General features: G+C 37.6%; 1 protein-coding gene across 4 annotated transcripts in view; it reads left to right on the top strand.

The window, feature by feature from the left end:
* The window catches only part of CDK14 (cyclin dependent kinase 14), a 595,554-nt gene that overhangs the window by 155,686 nt on the left and 419,193 nt on the right, over positions 1-20,675 (top strand). For all 4 annotated transcript variants that reach the window (XM_061198583.1, XM_061198580.1, XM_061198584.1 and 1 more), the window contains one exon: positions 14,407-14,652. In XM_061198583.1, coding sequence (XP_061054566.1) covers positions 14,422-14,652 — 231 coding nt within the window. In that variant the 5' untranslated portion in view covers positions 14,407-14,421. The remainder of the gene's footprint in view (positions 1-14,406; positions 14,653-20,675) is intronic.

The raw sequence follows: 20,675 nt of genomic DNA, 5'->3' as shown, positions 1-20,675 counted from the left end.
ATTTGGATTCTTTACATGGGCTAGTAATTTGAACATGGTAATTGGGCTAGTTAGATTTTCATGTCAATTCTTTGCTTATAGAAAGCAACTATCAGCTGAAATATTCCATGGAAGGCTGGACTGTAGCTTTTGTCATTAACATTCAAATTTTACCCACTCTACTTCTAGTCTTTTACTTTATCTAACTTTATAAGCAAAGACTGATCATGTTGAAGTCCTCTTGCAGAATCAGAGACTCTTAGGACTGGGAGGTTTTTCAGCAATCGTGTTGTCTAATCGGCTCATCTTCATTTCATTTGGCCAATTGGAGAGCGAGATTCCACTCAGTCTCCTGACGCCCACTGCAAGCCTTCTCTCACTCCCCACTGCTGTTTTCAGTGGACACTCAATCCCCAAATCCCAGGTATCCTCTGACTTAGAGGGGAGTGAGAGAGGGTATTAGCTTGATGCCGTCTTAAGCAGATTTCCATTGGATGAGGTAAGCCTGGCTTCATCAATATAGCATTCTCTTTCTCATATTTCTTCCTGATGCTGCTTTTAAATCCAAATGGTTTTCTGATAGAAGATCCTTTTTAGAAAGCCAAGTTAAGGCCCTAGAGCTGTCTGTCTGTCTATCATTGACTGATTTGATGATTCTTAGATGGGATCAATCAGCAGTTTATATCCGTGCCTTTAACATACTATTCAGGAAACACAAACATATATGAGAAGAGGAAGATTCAACATGGCAGTGTCTAATGCCTGAGACTTCCCATCTTCCCCGTCAGCCTGTCCTTCTAAAGAAATCTTCTTGCTTTCTGCCCTTGCCCCACCCCCTAATACTTTGATGTTCAGGCTTGACTTTTGATATGAGGCTGATTGAGAGTCAGATTAGTCAAAAGCATGTTAAATTTACATGCTGGAAGTGGTGAGCAGGCAGGGAGGATGGGTCAGAAAACCTTAAAATGCAGAGCAGTGATTTTGCTCAGTTTTAAAAATGCTTTTCTTTTGCATCAGGAGAAGAAAGAATGAGAGAAGTGTTGCAGATCAGGTCTCTGCTTTCCTTATTTCTCGCAGGATGTAAGTCCCAGGGGACATGTAAGGAAGACAGCCTGGTGGTCAAGAGCTTGGGCTTTGTAGTCAGAGTCTTGGAATAAATCCCGTTTCCTGTGCATATTCTCTGCGTGGTCTTGGACATGTAATTTAACTCTTGTGTGCCTCAGTTTAATCATCCGTAAGATTGGGATAATAATAATACCTCATGGGGTTGTTGTAGAGATTAATTGAGAAACTACTTATAAAATATTTTTAATAGTAACTCATATAATAAGAGCTCAATAATAGCTATCATCATCGTCATGGTCATCTAGAAATCCTTAATTTCCATCTCTCTTTTCTATCAACTTATATCTTGCCCAAGATTCTTCTCCAGTTTGCTTGTTTATTGAGCATATATGACAATTTCTTAATGTTATTGGGTTTGAGTGGATAAAAGGAGGGTGTGAAAGAATGCTCCAGTATTCTAGTTATCATCTGGCAGGTTTGGGAAGGATTATATGTTCTATAGACTTCCTCTTCGGCCCAACTGATACAAGTTTGCCCTAGTGGCTTATTCCACAGCTAAATGAGATCTTGCTAAAAATACAAAGATGACTGTGAAATGGTCCTGGAAGCAATGGGGTTTGTTTTCAGGTGGCAGACAAACAGCAGGGTATGTGTATCCCGCTGTTCTGCTCTGTTCACCTTGGATATCTCAGTTAGGATTCATTATTGAATTTTCTCAGTCATAGGAAAGGTTTACAGAACCAGTCCTCATGGAAGCAGTTAGGACTTTATTATTAATGGATTTCTGTCAAATTTATTATCACTGAAATTTTAGCTCTTTATAATAGATGGACCAGTTGTTAAAGCTACATTGAAAGATACTTCCATTTTCTCCCCACGCGTTCTTTGTTCCCTGTGTTTCTCTTCATAAGCTCTGTGTGGTTAGTGACCCATATATGATTCTCTGAAAATTTTAAGAGCTTCAAAAGTCAATCCTATATTGAGTGGTGCCCTATATTTTTCTGAATTCTTTGATGGGGTTTGCATCTAGATTTATTTTATTAGAATAAAACTATTAAACTTTTAAACTTTCTAACATCACTCTTGACATTAATCACTAAGTTATTTTCCAGGCATTAATAATGCAGTTAAATGTTATTAAAAAGATGGTTATTGTAGGTGAGGAGATATAAGTTGTATTTATTTATATAACCATCTGTTTCAGAGTAAGAAGAGAGTACACAATTTTATTTCTCCTTCAGGGAAGGAATTTAAAAATATTTACAATCTTTATTTTTAAATGCTGTTCATGTGGTTACCAGGGGAAAGAAATTCAGGTCCTAATGGATCAGTCAGAACCTCCAGTAGTGTCTTCTTTACAAGTTTCCAATTTTTAATGTGATTTTACCTTCTGGATGCTTTATCTTACGTGAGGGACAGAATAGTGAGCTACAGATATTTGAAAGGTATAAACATGAAGGAAGAACTAGGCTACTTTAGTACAAAGAAGCTGTGGGTGGTGCAGTGAAACTAGGAACAGAAAACAGAATTCAGAAGGCACCCGAGACTCTTGTTTGCACAGCCTCTGAGACAAATGACAGTTTCTCTTGTCCTCATGATGTTTAAAAAAAAAAGCCCTCAAACGCTAAGCATATGTGTACAGAAAGCATTCTGGACCATGTTATTGATTTTAAACATCTGGGACTCTGAGTTCAGCCTTATCTGTTTATTGGTTATTAGTGCTCTGACACGGTCGACATTTTAAAATTGCCCTAGTTAATATTAGTCAGCTCCCCTCCCAGGTTATATTGTACCTCTGCATGGTGTGGGGTCCTTTGAAAACACACCCTGGTTTCTCCTTCTCAGGTAGGACCCAAAACAAAACCTAATAAAAAGAAAAGCTATATTTAAACCTGTAAATTCTATGAGAGAGGGGGAAATCTCAACAAAGCCACTCCTGTGCTGTGTGTGGGGATTTTCATGTCATGAGCCCCATTTCTGAGCCCTCTGGCTCTAAATGAGAGGGAGGAAGTAATATAGATGTCGATTCTAATATTGCACCTCCCAGTATGTTCATTGGGCTATATGATATGACTGCTATACTCCTGACTCTCTTTTTTTTCCGTGATGAAATTTTAACCAGCATATGATTATGGATGTCAAGTGAGAATGAGAAAATTCACACATCGTCTTCTTTTTCCCCTTGACTTCTTGGGGATATTTAGTAAGTTTTTAGTGGAAGCAGTGATTGAAAGAGGCCCAGAATTCCACAGAATTGCCCTGTCCTTCTGTTTGGGAGTAGGGGTTCGGGTCCTTGTCCAGACGAGGGTGGGAAATGTTCAGTTATGCCTCACAGGCAAAGGGCTTTTTTTTTTTTCCGCCCAAGGGAGGACCTGTTTTACAGTACATGACACTCTTCATGCATGTAAGTTCCTTTTAATATTTCATTTCTGGATCCTGAAGTGACTTCCTTTGAATTTTTTTTTTCAAAGCTACTACATAAACTCTGGTAAATAAAGAGTAAAGCAAAATTCTGGGTTCACTTTGCCTTAGAATAATTTTGTGGTCATTTTTTTTATAGATATGGTGGCCCATGGTAAAACAATGCTTCTGTATTAGAAACAAATAAAAGTTTCTATGCAGGAAGTAATGTTACATATGTTATTATAACCTATGTATAGTCTTCTTTCTCTACTCTTCACACACTCCAATCCCATTGCTTTTTAAAAATTCCTGAATATATTGGGGGTACCTTATTGGAAAATTTTATTTCAGAGTTCAAAATTATATTAAAGAATTATCTGAAATTACCATGATCTTTTGTGGGAAGTTTGAGCAAAAATGCTACCCAAGGAATGTTGAAATGATTATCACTCATGTTGTACCCAGAGACAAACAAATTTTGCCTCTTTCACAATCTCAATTCTTTATTTGACTGTAGTAGCAGAATCTATTATTATTATATGGTTTAGAGCACTGCACCTCAAACTTCAATGTGCATACAAATCCCCTGGGATCTTGTTAAAATGCAGGTTCTGAGTCAGTAGGACTGAGGTGAGGTGAGGGCTGTGATCCTGGGTGATGACTGTCCTGCTGTTCCAAAGGCAGTCAGGGGTTAAAGAATAATTCCTGATGAAATCCTGATCGCCCAAAATAACTACATTCCAGAAAACCTAGATAGGCCACAACTAACAACAGAGAGAGGGCATTTCAACCCTTACTGTGAGTGTTCATTAAACTTCATGTTAAATTTATCATTATGAAATCATGGAATTTTAATCAGCATATAATTATGGATGTCAAGTGGGAGTGAGAAAATTTCACATATCTTCTTCTTTCTTCCCTTACCTTTTTGGGCTAGTTACTTTTCAGTGGAAGTAGTGTAAAATAAAGAACCTAGAGGTCAGTAAATATATGCATCTATCTATGCCAGCCTTTAAGCAAACTGTATCTCTTATATCTAAATCAAGTGTCTCATTATAACAGAAGGGAAAGCAACTAAATAAAATTATTTTAGTAATGCATATTAAAGTTTAAGCTCCTGGGAAGGCCACCTAAATATTTCGTAATAGAATCAGCAAAACAACGATCAAGTCTCTTGGTGATAAGCACTGAAGCCCAGTAAGGTTGTAACAGAACTACAGTCACTGAAGCGGCATAAAGGAATGTGATGTCCTCAAGAGTTCTCCATTCAACTGTGTCCATTAGCTGATGGATTCAGGATTGAATGAAATTAGGTCAGACCCCAAAGAAACCAGTCAGTAGAAAACTAAGCATTTTAAAATTAAATCCCAGCAGTGGACATTGAATTCTGGTGAGTGGGAACAGCTGGTGAAGCCTTTGTGTTGACTGGAAAAGATCTTGGCTCAGAAGGTGCCTCATCGTTACGTAGTTTCTTAGGACTCATTTTTGTAATGGCCCATGTTTAGTTAAAGGGGAAGGCTTATAATAAGGAAAACAATCCATCTTTGAGTAAATATTACTGGAGCACCCATTTTTGTGCTGCCATTTGAGCTTTGGGAACGTGAAAGAAATGGAAGACGTGGTTTCTGTGCTCTGGTGTTCACAGTCTGGTTGTGGAAATACACATACATGAGAAACAGAGCAAGACAAAGATCTCCTCCCACCCCGGCAGATAAACCAAATGCATCAAAACAAATTCCACAGTAGCTTATATGAAAGCACATAAGACAGTGTATATTTAAGTGACGGGTTATGAGGTACAGTCTAAAAACGATGTAGTTCTTAGTGAGGGCTTTTTTGGTTGCGACAGTGACAGTGACATAGGGGCATGACTGGCGTTTAGTAGACAGAACTAGTGTTGCCAGCATCCCACAGTGTGACTGCTACCCCATGCTGCTCACAAATAATCCCTCAGTCAAAAGGCCCAGGATGCCATCACTGAGAGACAATGCCAGGATTTTAGAGTTAAGGAACACCCGCAGAGGCTGGAGCTCTCAGGAGACGTGTTTATGGTGTGAACCTGACTGCCTCCTTGCTAAACCCTAAAATCCTAAGGCAAAGGGGAAGTAAAAGGAAGCACAAAGAAGTGAATTTATGTGTCTGGTCTTAGCTCTCTAGTTGCTCTATTTAAAATCATTTACCAGCTGTAAGCTGCTGCCTGGAGTTTGTAGTAGAACAGTTGAGCTTTGAAAGGCCTGGAGAGCTGTTTACTCCAGCTGTGTCATTTTACAGATGAAAAGACTGAGAGCCAGAGAGTTGAAGTGACTTGTTCTGAGTCACTTAGTTCTGACTTAATATGGGCCGCAGGCTTGCCCGTATATTTGCTAATGTTCTGAAGGTGATTTTAGGCAAGATGTTCGTTCTGTTAAAACATAGCTATAAGTAAAAGTACATTCAGGCATATATCCCTTTATATACATAGGCAACATATTCTATTTTTTTGTTCCATGTAGCTATTCACACTGCCACCTCTATACACCTATAGCCATTCACACTGCCACCTCTGTACACACACAGACACACACACATGGGTGAGAAAAGAGAAGACTACAGCCAAAGAGAGGACAGCATACTTTTAGATCTTGCAGGTTTAGGTTAGAGATGAAGGCAGCTGTCATGGGTTATGATTCTAGTGGCATTAGAAATTTCTCCTACCCTCGCCCTCTTCATTCCCCGCTCCTACCAAAATACCTTGTCCACCTACCCCTGAAAGCTGAAATTTATTTTATAAGGGGTGGAGCTTTTTAATGCTATAATGCTTAAAGTTCAGATAATCCAGGGAGAGGTAATGCTCTGATTTAAGTGTTCACAAACTTGTAAATGACTGATGGTGGCTTTTTAATTGGGAGCAGATTTTGAGGGAAGATATTGAGTAAGAGAAAGCTGTCAGACCCTCATCAGGTAACAGATGAGGGGAAAACAATTGTAAGAGGTTGTTTCAGTGTCAGGAATTTCGCTGATTTCAGTTTTGCATTGGCCTGTCATGGATATTCCTTTCATGAATGGCAAAAGATCATCACTTAAAGCGATTCTTGTTATGGTGTTCGCCTTCATGAAGAGGGTGGAGTGAAGAAGTACAGAAGATCACACTCTGAACCCAGTAAAATGCCAATCACCAGAAAATGGTTGATTCAAAGGGACAATTTTCAGCCCCAGTGAATTCGCCGGAAATGAGTGCCAACCTTAACTGAATTAAGCTGTGCTCTTTCAAATCCACTGCTGTGAGTTTGGGGGACAGTTGTCTGGATTTTACATAGCTCCAAGCTAAAATTGTAGGTCAAACTGTGACTTTTGGATCCTCCAACACTGTTTGAATTGCTAACAATTTTTACTGAGTTTTGAGTCTGCCAGCTAATGTACAGACCCCTGTTAATGATGAGTGAACCAAGATAATTCATTCAGATGAACACCTAAATGTGTGGGTGCATCTCTAACCATGTTTGAAATTCTAGGTTCTATTGAATTTACTGGAAAAAATAAAGGAACAGAAGTTTATGTTAGTATTTGTGATGATTTCTTCTTTTTATCTGTTTTCAAGTACCATCAGACATCCCTGCTTATGTAAATTTTGTCACTTCAGTTTCTAAATGGATCAAGGAAGTGTGAAAAAATGCCATCATAGAGAAAACATATCCTGTTTCCCGATGATACTGGAATGTCTGTGGTTTTCAGGCAGTACTGCTACTATAGCTATTTATTGTGACTGGCTTGGTCCATGGCTTGGTGTAGGAGGCAGTCTATGGCTTGGTGTGCCCTTTGCAGAGGGCACTAACAAACTATGTGTGAAGGACAGTGAAAGCTGATGGTGAATGTCATGTCCAAGAGTATTCTGTGCCTGGAACATCCACAGCTAGTGCCCACATCCTTAAAAATATATGTAGCTAATAAATGTAATTTTGAAAACCAATTTGTCTCAGTCTACTTAAGCACTGATGACTGACTTAACTAAATTCCCTTAATTTCAAATACTAATTTAGTGTGACTGATTAACATATTTCAGATACTTTAAACAAAGAAAACATGCACAAATATGATTATTGCACATAATATTACTACACTTACACTCATCCTATTTTAAAACACCAACACTGTGGGTTTAATTAATTTCATATTATTTCTGTGTTTCTTTTTATGCCTTCCTAGGGTTATAGATCTAATTAGTAAATTCCTTCCAGGGGTTTCACTAGTAATATTTTTGAATCCTCTTGGAGTTGTGTAATCTTTACAAATCCACAAGTAAAACAATGCCTTCTCCGAATAGCTGGGATTACAGGATCTGAGTTGTAGACTGTTGGGGCCTTGGTTGATTTTTCCAAAGTGATTCAGATCTGAGTCATTGGTTAGCAGTCAAGTTGAATTTTCTATTTGAGGGTTAAATTTCACTTAGTTACTAAAATTTAACTTATTTCCAAAAAATGCATTCCACATTGACTTCACAATAAATTTTCTTTACAATCTGGTGTCTCTCCACTAAATGTATTCTTTGTAAAATGTTGCTTAGGCAACATCACATACCCTTTGTTTATTACTGTGTTATATTGACCTGGTCTGTTAGTGGGACATCCGTGTTGCTGTTCTTTCTACACTTGTGCTGTGTAGACCCCCTCTCCACAAGCTTTGAGCAATCATTCCTATTCTTGGTGCAATTCCTACTTTTTCTGGCACTACTTGGCTTACTCACAGTTCTATGTGTGAAAAGCAACTATATATCCTCTTATATTCATCCTTCCGTATAACTGCCATTTGTCATTTATATTGACTTTTCTTTCTCAAAATCATAATGAACTCAGGGTCTTTCAATATCTCTCTTGTTCCATTTAACCATAATTTTATTTTCCTTTTGATGCTCAAATATGTAATCACAGTTGGGCCAGTAGGAATCCCTATAGCCAGATTCCTTTGTCCTTCTAGCATTGTCCCTGACATTTTTGAAAGGATCCTAGTTTTCTGTTAACAGCTGGATATTTCACAGCTGTTTTGTGCTTCCTGCCCTGTGAACTGGAATCAGGTTACTTCCAAGGATTCCTCTTTTTTCATAGTGGAGAATTGGAACATAGACCAGAATCTAGGCACTGGGGGTATACATGAAAGTTAGCAGTGGATCAAAGGGCTACTATTGGGTGGTTGAAAAAATCTGCCTTTTTGAGGTTATGGGTTCCTACTGATTTTTTTCCAATTTGACATACATGCTTTTGTCCTCTAGTTTTGTTATATTATGAGATTGTATCTGCACCGACCACAAGCATCTTGTTGTAGGAAGAAAGATTCTATTTGGGTAGGGGAAATGTTTATTTAGATTGCTGACAGGTTGATGGAAAGATTCAAATGAAGATCTGGGCACTGGGGGGTAGCACCAGTGTATAATCTGTCTTCTAGAACCCTCTTTCATTGCTAGGACTCTAGTCAGCTCACTCTTTTCACGTACCCTGTGCACTTCAATAATTTTATTCTATGGTATGCCAGAGATTGCAGCTAAGGGGAATGAGTGCCATTCTTACTTCACCTTGTCTGGGTCCTTCCCCGCACCCAACCCCTCCCTCTTCTCTTCAGGGTCTGACAAGCCCATGAGGTCAGTGAGGCTGCTTCCCCAGAGCCTTATGAAGGGCCTGGAGTCTGCTTTCTGTTGTGCTTGTGGTTAACAGAGATGGCCAGATCATGTTTAAGTTGTTTGTCCCAAATATTGGAAACTTGAAACCTTTCCAGAACAGTCACTTTGCCCTATGTGGAAAACTGAAGTAGAGATGACTTTCCTGGATGAAGATGCCTACATAAAGCAGGCCTGATACTGGTTTTATTCGCACAAACCCAGGCGAAGTGGAGACCATAAATTGCCTATAAATTTAATTATGTGGAGAATTTGTTCGTGGGCTTTATAGTGCTGATGGAGTTATGTCGTGCAGAAAACTCTCAATATATGGTCATTTATTGATAGCAGTCCTAAGAATCATTGCTTATCTATCCTGGATCTGATACAGTGTATCAGATACAGAAAGTGGTATCTGCAACATGTTCCTAAGAACATTCTGCTCAAGTATCAGAGTGCTTTTAGGCAATTTCAGTAAAGTGAGTGTATTAGTTTTCAATTGGTGTGTAACACATTACCATGTACGTACTAGCTTATTATCTCACAGTGTCTGTAGTTTAAAAGTCTAGGCACGGCATAGCTGGTTTCTCTGCCCTAGGTCTCACTGGACTGAAATCAAGGTGTTGGTCTCACGTGGGGCTCAGGATCCTCTTACAAGCTCACTAGCTGTTGGCAGAACTCATTTTCTTGTGGTTGTAGGACGGTGGTCCCCTTTTCCTGCAGGTTGTCAGCCAGTGACTACTCTCAGCCTTTAGAGGCTGCCCCCCAGTTCTGTGCCATGTGGCCCCCATAGGAAGGTCACAGCATGAAATGTTGGCTTTCTTCCAGGCTAGTCAGATCACACCTCTGACTTTCTCTTCTGCGGCCAACTAGAGAAAATGCCCTGCTTTTAAAGAACTCACCTGATTAGGTCAGGCCCACCCAGGGTAATTGCCCATTTGCCATATCACATAATAGAATCATGGTGTGATATCTCATCATATTCACTCTCAAAGGGGAAGGGATTATTCAAAGGCTGGACATTGGCTGTCATTGTAGAATTCTGCCTATCACAATGAACTTGTAGTTTAAAAATACTTTTATGATAGCATTTTATGAATATATATGTTTATTATTTTTGTGTCAAGATTGCTGGGGTTTTTTTATAAATTTATTTTTATTTTATTTATTTTTGGCTGTGTTCAGTCTTCATTGCTGTGCACAGGCTTTCTCTAGTTGCAGCAAGGGGGGCTACTCTTCATTGCAGTTTGTGGACTTCTCATTGTGGTGGCTTCTCTCAGTAGTTGTGGCACTTGGGCTCTAGAGCGCAGGCTCAGTAGTTGTGGCACACTGGCTTAGTTGCTCCGCGACATGTGGGATCTTCCCGGACCAGGGCTCAAACCCATGTCCCCTGCATTGGCAGGCAGATTCTTAACCACTGAGCCACCAGGGAAGTCCCTGATTGGTTCCTTTATTTTTTTTTTTCCTTTTCTCAGCCATACTTTATAGTTTCTGTGTACAGATATTGCACATATTTTGTCAGATTTATCACTAAATATTTTATATTGTTTGAAGCTGTTGTAAATCATGTTTTTAAAATTTAAATTTCTGATTGTTGTTAGTATCTGGAAATACAAATGATTCTTGTATATTGATCTTATATCTTGTACCCTTGATAAACTTATTAATTCTAGTGTTTTTTTGGGGGGGTAGATTTCATTGGATTTTCAACATAGATGATAATGTCTTCTGTGAATAAAGTTGGTATTATTTCTTCCTTTCCAATGTAGATTTTTTTTTCTTTTTTCTTGCCTTGTGGCATTGTCTAGAACTTGTAATACAATGTTGAGAGTGGACATCCTTGATTTGTTCCTGTACTTAGGAGAAAGGCATTCAGTTTAACAGTTACTGTGGTTTAGAATCCTGGGTGCCTTAGCTGGGTGCCTGTGGCTCAGAGTGTTGTATGAGGTTCCAGTCAAGCAGGAGGCTGGGGCTGTGGTTGCATTTGAAGGTTCAACTCTTGTGGTTGTTTGCAGTCCTCAGTCCTTCCATAACATGTGCCTCTCCACAGAGCTGCCTCCTAACATGGCAGTTGGCTTTGCCTTGGGATAGTGATCTAAGAGAAAGGGAATAGGACTGAGAGTGTACCAGCACAGAAACCACAGTTTTTTTATAATCTTTTCTCAGAAGTGATAGCCTATGATTTCTGCCATATTCTGTTTATTGGATATAAGTCAACAAATACAGCCCAAACTCAAGATCTGTGGACTAAATAAGAGTGTGACTATCTGGAAGTGGTTATCACTGGGAGCCATTTTAGAGATTGCCTGACATTGTATACTAAAATGGTGAATTACACGTTTTTGAGTGTTAAGCCAACCTTCCATTCCTGGGATTAATACTACTTTTTCATTATTTATTATCCTTTTTATATATTATTGGATTCAATTTTTAAAAAATTGCCAATAATTTTTGCATCTTTATTCATGAGAGAAATTGATCTGTAGTTTTCTTCTAACGCTTTTGTCTGGTTTTGGTGTTGGAATGATGCTGGCTTCATATAGTGAGTGGGGAAGTATCCCCTTCTCTTTAATATTTTGGAAGCATTTCTGTGGAATTGATGTTATTTTTTCCCTTAAATGTTTGGTTTACTTCACCAGTAATGTTGTCTGGCCCTGGCATTTTCTTTGTGATAACGTCTTTGGTTACACTTTTAATTTCTTTAGTAGACATAGGCCTATTCAACTTATCTATTTCTTCTCAAGTGAGCTTGGGTTGTTTTCATCTTTCAAGGAATTTGCTTCATCTAAGTTGCTGAACTTATTGGCATAAAGTTGTTGATGATATCTGTAGAATCTGTAGTGATGTCATCTCTCTTATATCTGTTATTGGCAATATAAGTTCTTTACCTTTCTGCTCTTATCAGTCTGGCTAGAGGTGTATCCATTTTTTTTTAATCTTCTCTGAAAACTAGCTTTCAGTTTCATTGATTTTCTTTATTGTTTTTCATTTTCTATTTCATTTATTTCCATAATGATATTTTTTCATCATTTTAATTCTCTGCTTATTTTAGGTTTTAATTTCTCTTCTTTTTCTACTAGTATTTTAAGGTGTAATCTTATTGATTTGAATTTTTTTCCACTATATGCATTTACCATTATAAGTTTTTCTACAGCTAAAGTACTATTTAAGCTGTATCTGCCATTTTGATATTCTGTTTAACTATTTTCATTTAGTTCAAGATACTTTCTAATTCCCCTTTTGTATTGTTTAGTTTCCAAATATTTGCTGTCTTACTTATCTTTTAAAGTACTTTTTTCCCTCTGGCTCCTTTTTAAGATATTCTCTTTATCACTGGTTTTAAGCAACTTGATTTTGATGTGCCTACATGTTATTTTCTTTGTATTTCTTGTGTTTAGGGTTCATTGACTCCTCAGGTTCATGTGTTTATATTTTATAATTATAATTCAGTTGCCTCAGTGGTGTGGGTGGTTTCGTATCCATATCATATCTATTGCCTCTTGCTTTCACATCTGTAAGAGAAACACGTGAACTCTTGAGTGAAAATTGAGTGAAACACGTCAGTGCATCTAATCTTGTGATAAATTGTTAGTTTTTGATCATGACTAGAGGACTCTGCCTTAAGTCTTTTAAAGATATCTTCAGCAATTTTGTGGTATGCTAAAAGGTGTGATGATATCCTTCTTATTTGATTTAATTAAAATTCAACCTATGCTTAGTAGTTGAGACACACTCATAGGACAGAGTTGATGCTTAATATTTAATTAAAATTTTTTTGTTTGTTTCAAAAACTTGAAAGAGCTTAATTTATTTTACATACTTTCCCACTTTAGTATTTTCAAAAATTATGTTGTCAGACATGTTTATTATACAAGTCAAACAATATAGGGGTATGTAAAAAATAAGTGATCTTACCCTTTATCCGTTCAGCTCTACGTATCTGGCGGTATCTTATGTTAACACTTTGGTGTGTTTCCTTCTATACCTTTCTGTGTGCTCATACATACACATACAAATATCTGTGTCTGTATGTATATTTGTATCTATATCTATCCATACACATACATTTCTTTCCGATATGGAATCATCTTGTACATATTACTCAGACACTTCATAGGTTTACTTTAACAGTATGGGGTTTTCTTAGATACCTTCTGTTTTCCTGCCTTCTTAAATGAGGATATGGAAACTTTTCACAAGAAGAAAAAAAAACTTTAAAAGCAATTTCAGAGATATCTTTTCTCTAAAGAGTATAATAAAGTTACCTTGCTAGAGGCCAGCTAGAGGCCATAAAATTACGTAAAAAGAAAAACAAAGTCTCCAGAATACAGGGAGAACGAAAGAGTTAAAACATAAAGTGGAAAACAAGGAGCAAAAGTCAGAGAGACTAAAATAAAATGAGAGAGGGGGGCAGACTATGCAGTAAGAGAATGAATGAAGTTGAGAAGGAAATCGGGGTTTAGTGGAGTAATATAAACAAAATAAAGTGAGAGAGTGGCATGGACATATATACACCACCAAATGTAAAACCGATAGCTAGTGGGAAGCAGCCACATAGCACAGGGAGATCAGCTCGGTGCTTTGTGACCACCTAGAGGGGTGGGATAGGGAGGGTGGGAGGGAGACACAAGAGGGAGGGGATATGAGGATATATGTATGCATATAGCTGATTCACTTTGTTATAAAGCAGAAACTAACACACCATTGTAAAGCAATGATACTCCAATAAAGATGTTAAAAAAAAAAGAAAAAAGAAAAAACATTGTTTTCAACTTTTACTATCTCTACCTTTTAGCCTTTTCATATGCTCCATTCTAGTTTGGAGATGAAATCAAGATTGGGATAGATTTTAAACATGTATTCAAGCATTAAAGTGTTGAAGAACATAATGACTTTCTCTAGCCGTGTTAGCTGCTTCCGTTGTGGCCCATCAGTTAAAATGCCCATCTGATTTAGTTCAGCTGGTTTTTTTTGTTTGTTTTTTTAAATTAAGGCAAGTTATCCAACTTTTAATGATTCAGAAATAATCCCAGTTGCAGTCAGATGGTAAAATATGTGACAGAGTTCAAGAACCACCTTAGGGCACTAGCAGTATAGGCCTTAAGCTTCCTGTTTTAGGGATAGCAATTTTAGTGTCAGCCCTAACCGAGTATAAGCAGGATGATTATGAGGAATATTTCATATTGAGGTTTAAGCTAATGTAGCTTTTAAACTGTGGCCTTTTGGGGTATTTCCTGGAATCAAAATTGGCATGCTTTCTAGGATAACAAATCAGCATGTTTAGTGATATTAAAGTTTCAGTGGAGAAGTTGAGTTTAATTTCTTTTTTTCCCCAGATATGTGTCACAAAGATGTCTACACGGAACTGCCCGGGAATGGACTCAGTGATCAAACCCCTGGACACAATTCCTGAGGATAAAAAAGTCAGGGTTCAGAGGACACAGAGCACTTTTGACCCATTTGAGAAACCAGCTAATCAAGTTAAGAGGGTGCATTCTGAGAACAATGCTTGCATTAACTTTAAGGCCTCCTCCACTGGCAAAGAGTCTCCTAAAGTTCGGCGGCACTCCAGCCCCAGCTCGGTAAGTGCAGTCTTCTCACTTATCTGTGGGTGAACAGAACAAGTATCCCTCTTATAATAGTGGCATGCTGTGCGGGAAGACAGCAGGTGGCTTTATCAGTACATTATTATGCATTGTCTCCTTAGGTGGTTTAATGTTTTTGGAAGAGAGAAAGAGCGCAGGCACGCGCAAGTGCCAACTATATACAGACTCTTTATTCATAAGCACCCAGCAAGCAAATGAGAAATGATTCAACTTATTTTGGGAAAAATTATTTTCTTTCTAGTTGTTTCTAGTTAGGAGAATTTATAAGTAAAAATCCTTTGGCATTTTGAACACCTGGAGAGGATGTTTGAACTTCACTGTGTTTGCGGGCAGTAAGGGTAGTTTTGAATTTGGCAGATTCACAAAGAATTTCATTTCAGGGTACATGTTAGAATGTGTTCACTTGTCTTATTCCACTTTGTTCTCATTGTCAATATTCTACAAATTACGAGCTAGACATTGAAACTGATCTTCTTAAAGAGAAATCCTATTCATCACAGTGAAATTTTCTAAACCCAAACTATATCAAAGCAAGTCTTGCCTTTGGACCCAAGGACGTATAAAGTTCTGAAATGATTGCTGCTTTTTGACTGTAAAAGTTTTACCGAAACTCATATTTCCAAGACTGGCCTGCATTTAACATTGTAAAAAAAAAACTTATGATCTTTTGAAATTAAGTAATTTTCAAATTTAACCCACACTTAAGAACTTCTTGACATAGCTGGTCTAAGAGTTTAAAGGGTAAGTGAAGAATGCTAAGAGAATTTTGATTCTGTCATCTTGCTAAGAAACATATTCCATTTCACAAATTTTAAATATTAAATTCCATGAGGGCCAAAACAGAGCAAGAGATGTCAGCTGCTAGGAGAATATTGACACTTCAGTTTAATTAAAGTGTATGATACCTCAAAAATCTTGTGTCACATTTTTTTGTTAATGAATCGAAAATAAATTTGTTAATGCAACATTTGTGAGGAGAATTGATTATCTGGCTTTCCTCACATTGGCCCCTGTAATCTTGTCTATGATTGCAGGGTAGTGTCCATTTAGGTCACAGATACAACACTAACTCCTGGGAGAACTTTTAGATTTAGTATCATTTAGAAGAAATGAAAAGAATGGTTGAGAATGATTAAGCTTCTGTAATGGAAAGAGAATTACATATATTTTACTATATAGTTATCTTAATATTATTATATGTCAATCTACATGATATATAGAAATTGGCACTTGAGATATTGCAATGAAGCATACTTATACTAAAAAACTATTCGCTGTTTATGTGAAAATCAAATTTAGCTAGTTATCCTGTATTGTATCTGCAATTCTAGTTATTATCCAGTGGTACATTATTTCTTTTGTTACTCAAATTGTTCCTGCTTTGGTCACTGGGAGCTCTTTTAGCTTGGCCCCTGTGTCCTTTTGAGATGTCTTCATCCCTTTGTTTTTTGAACACTTTCTTACTTTCTTGTCCTACAAGTTGCTCTTGGCTTACATCGTGTTTTTCCAGCCCCAGACCTAGAATCAGCCATTTCTCCAAAGATCCCTGTTTCCTTTTATTGAAGAATGGTATTTAGAAACTAAGATTGGGTGCTGCTACTGGGGGTCATCAAGTCAGTGTGTACATCATAGTATAAATAATATAGTGTAGTATAAATAATATAGTGTAGTATAAATAATATACTATAAAAATATAGTATAGTATAATATCAGTATATTATTTCATATAATATCATCATAGTATAAATAATAACAGTGGGATTTTGATACTTATTTTTAATACTTATTTTTAATGTTTAATAAGGAGTTAATTAAAATACTTGTCAAAGAAAGCTGAGACTTGTCTGATGCATTCTGTATTTCTCTCTGTATTTATTCATTTATTTTTACTTTTTATTTTATACTGGAGTATAGGTGATTAACAATGTTGTGTTAGTGTCAGGTGTACAGCAAAGTGATTCAGTTATACATATACATGTATCTATTCTTTTTCAAATTCTTTTCCCATTTAGATTGTCAGATAATATTGAGCAGAGTTCCCTGTGCTATACAGTAGGTCCTTGTTGGTTATCCATTTTAAATATAGCAGTGTGTACACGTCAAATAGGAGAGGACTCAGGGAGGATGGCAGTGGCATAGGTTTAGAAACCCCTCATATAATTAGAGAGAGCAACTAGTGCAGTAAAACCAAAACCAATGGATAACATCAACAACAAATATAGGTGACGAGGTTTCTCCATGAACCTCAAACTAGGAGTGAGGGGAACAAACCTTGAACAATTTTAAGAACCATGTGATATCAGAAAGTGAGAGGGAGGAAGCTCAGGGAAGGCCAGGGGACTAGGGCCTACTCTCAGATCCAGGAAACCCCAAAATTGCCATCAGGTACATACTGGTGGCTCATTGGGCCATTCTTAGGACAGCAACAACACCTGGGAGGGGACTTTGATGGCACCTGTGAGTGGATGAGTGCACAGAGACCATGGGGTGTCTGCTGGTCTTCCTCCTGTGACTTCTCTAGAACATCAAATTGAAGCACCTTTTCAGGACAAAGCCAGGCACTGAGTAGAAAGTGCTGGAGTAGACTTCTGTGCAGGGCAGGTTCAGTAGGGCAAAAGGGAAAGAGAAAGTCCAGAAAGAAGTGTTGAAGTGAAACAAATGGGGAAATCTCAATGTGTGTGAGATGGTCATTTTTTTTTTTTTTTCACTTCATGAAAACAGAGAAGAGAATTTCATTCCATAAAGCTAGAAAAGCTATCTTGGCCATACGCCTCTCAAATTACTGAAAAATTCATTTTACTTAAAAATAACCAATAGAAAAATTATTGGTTGAATCCCATACAAAACTATGACAAAAAGAGAGAGAGAGTAAGGAGTAGATAACATCTCTACAGATAATGAAAGCAAGCTAGAGGGGGGGCAAAATTATCATTATTGCAGATTTATGATGATATATCTAGAAAAACCAAAAGAATCAGTGGAAATACTACAAACAGTGAAAGAAGTTAGCCAAATTGCAGGTTATAACATTAATATACAAAACCCAATAGATACCATTATAAAAACAAATAAGAATTAGTGTTGAAAACTGGCAAATAAATCAAATAACTAAGTATTTATTTTCAGTGATTTCTATATGAAATTCACCTCATGGTAATCTAGTCATTGATGAAGGGAAATTTCTCTTTTAGGAGTAATCCCACTAATAAATCAAGAAAGAATAATAGATTTAGGAATCACCATTTGGCAACCCCGAAGAATTAATACATCTAGGCATAGATTATCAATACCTGCTAACATCATCAAAAGAGGGACATCCAGAGGTTATGATGTCCTCATGGGAGTATGCAATAACCACCAACAGAATTAAGCCTAATCTGAGCAAGCCTCTAGATGTAACTACCCGGGTTACAGGGTACCAAGGAACACATCAAGACGGGATTTTCTCTGCTCTATTCCTATCGCCAAGTATGTTTACCCTACTTTTTGGCTTTAATTTGTATACAGTATTTACAATCTTAAGATGATGTAAATACTGTTCTTAGTGAGACCACATAGTGTACTATGATTAACTTTCTTTCCTTGCAAAACTTTTTGATTTTCCTAGTTATAATTGCCTCTTCTTTTTATTTGTTCATAATTAATACAATTAATGAATAGAATTTTAATCACGAATTGAGGCCTCAAACTATTTGATAAAACTAGAAAACTCCTCTGAAATAAATCAGAATCAGATAATCTGTCAGTTTTTCTTCCCCCTGAAATTTTCCTTGTGGTTCTCCATTGTCCTAATCCAATCTGGACTGGTTGATCTCCAAATTACTGTCAGGAGACGTCCCTTCATTCCTCCAAAGCTGATTGACCAATCTAGTTTTTAGGATAGGTAAGCCTAGCTGCAGTTTGTTTCCTGAGATGATCAAAGTGGGGCTCAGTGCCTTTTTTATGCTTCATTTTTGTTCAGTCTCACTGTTCATCCTGGTTTTCATTATGCTTGGTGTCCTAATTCTGAGACTCTCAAGTTCAACCTCTTCAGAGAATAAACCTCTGCTGGGATCAGGGACGGGCAGACACCTGACTGGGAGAGTCGAGGGGAAAGGACCTGTTCCTTAAACCTACTCCAATTAATCATTTTGGTTTTAGCCCCTCCTTAAAGTTCAACTTCCAATTCTTGAGTGTTTCTGGGATTCTGAAGTGTGAATTGACTTACTTCTTACTGGTTTCTACCTTTAGTCATCGTCCTTGTCAGTGACCTCCTGTCCATTTGTTTCCCATCTCAAAATTTTTGTTTGTATCTTGTCTTCAGTCTTCTTATTCATTTTATTTGCCCTTCTGAGTTATAACTTAGTACTGTCATTTTAGTACAGATTGGTAAGGGGGAGAGATAAATACTTGTATTCAAGCCACCATGTTGAACTGGAAATGTCCACTGTTTCTCTCCTATTATATTAACTTGCTTTAGATCCTCTTTCCTGAGAGTTTCTTATTGGGTTTACCCTTTTCTGATCCAATCTGGGATGTCTGTCTTATATATCAGGGCGCTTATATTATTTTGTGTGGAAAGTGCTTTGCTTTCTTTTCATTTTGGGAGCTTTTGCTTCCATTCAATATGCCCTGGAAAAAGGTCTTTTCTCTTTCCTGATCAAGCTGGAAATAGTTTCTTTTTCTCTTTTAGCATGATGCTACAGTATTCTGTTTTATTCTGAGTCCTTTCTGTCTACTGCCTTTTTGTTCTCTCCCCTGTTGCAGTTAAGGTGGGGTGTGTGGATTTTATTATACTCTTTTTCATGGAAAGTCTATTTTCCTTTCGATTCCTCATTGGGCCGAAAATGGACGTGGTTACACTTCTTGTGCAACACCATTTTACATCCTGTCCAACAGTGTATAGGTTTGATCATTTCATACTCAATGGCATGAGAGATTTATGACATAGGTTTTGTTATTTTTAAAGATTTTTTAAAGGCTGATAAGCATCAAAGGAAACCCTTTACCTAAGGACAACCAGGATTAATGTTATATCTTTATTTTATTGTTATTTCTTTGAAAGTATTAGTTATCTTGAATAAGTTCCAAGAGTACAGTTGAGAAGGAAGGAGGAAATGAGTAGCATTGTGGCAATCCAGCCCCTATTTTGGTGAGGAACGCAGGATAGTCACTCTTGTTTCTTGGAATACTGTGGTAGAAACTATTATACAATATCACATCTTCCCAACTGTGTATACATCTCTCTGCTGTTCACATACTGGTCATGTCTATGGGAGGAGTCATGCCTGAAATCAAGGAATCAAGTGTGCCTTGGCCTCAGTGACCATCACAATCATCTGGACTTCCTGATTTTGTCCAGACGGTGCCACTTTAAAATTCAGGCAGAATGTAAAGAGTGTGATTTTATTTAAATTGGTATATTTCAAGAGGTGTTTGACAGATTCTATTTGTTTCAGATGATTTTTGAGTGCCTACTCTTCCTGGGCCTCGTCCCTGGGTCATAATTAGCACTGTCACTGACAGGACAAACTTTTGCTCCCCTTTTCCTACCACCTCCTCCAACTCAGCTGTGCCCTTCAATAGCTAGAACTATTGGCAGTGCTGTAGGAGACTGCCTGTCTTGCTGGCCCAATTTAGAAGGGATTTCATTGAGCTGTGCTATCATAAGCTGAGCTTCAAGAGACCATATTTTCAGAAATTCAGGTTTAGATTAAGGTCCTCTATACATTCTGTAAATTTCTCCAAATTTACCTCTCTTCCTCACCAAAAAAAAAATCTGCATCCCATGACAGTCAGGCTCAATTTGGAGAGAGAGGAGGATGGTGCAGACTTGAAAATGAGAGGCCCACTTCAGTCCTCAGATGCTCATCCTTGGGGATTTCATTTTGGCATTGCCTCCTTCTTGTGGGGACTAGCCCCTTGTCAGGTTGTTAGCATGGGTGGTGGTTGGGTCTCTCCCTCTGTCTAGATCTAGATCTATTTTGTAACCAAGTTACCCATCAACTATGAATTATCTC

The sequence above is a fragment of the Eubalaena glacialis genome, chromosome 8, assembly GCF_028564815.1.
Source record: "Eubalaena glacialis isolate mEubGla1 chromosome 8, mEubGla1.1.hap2.+ XY, whole genome shotgun sequence".
Taxonomy (NCBI): domain Eukaryota; kingdom Metazoa; phylum Chordata; class Mammalia; order Artiodactyla; family Balaenidae; genus Eubalaena; species Eubalaena glacialis.
Note: the sequence above shows the minus strand (reverse complement) of the source record. Positions and strands in the feature narration are given on the sequence as shown.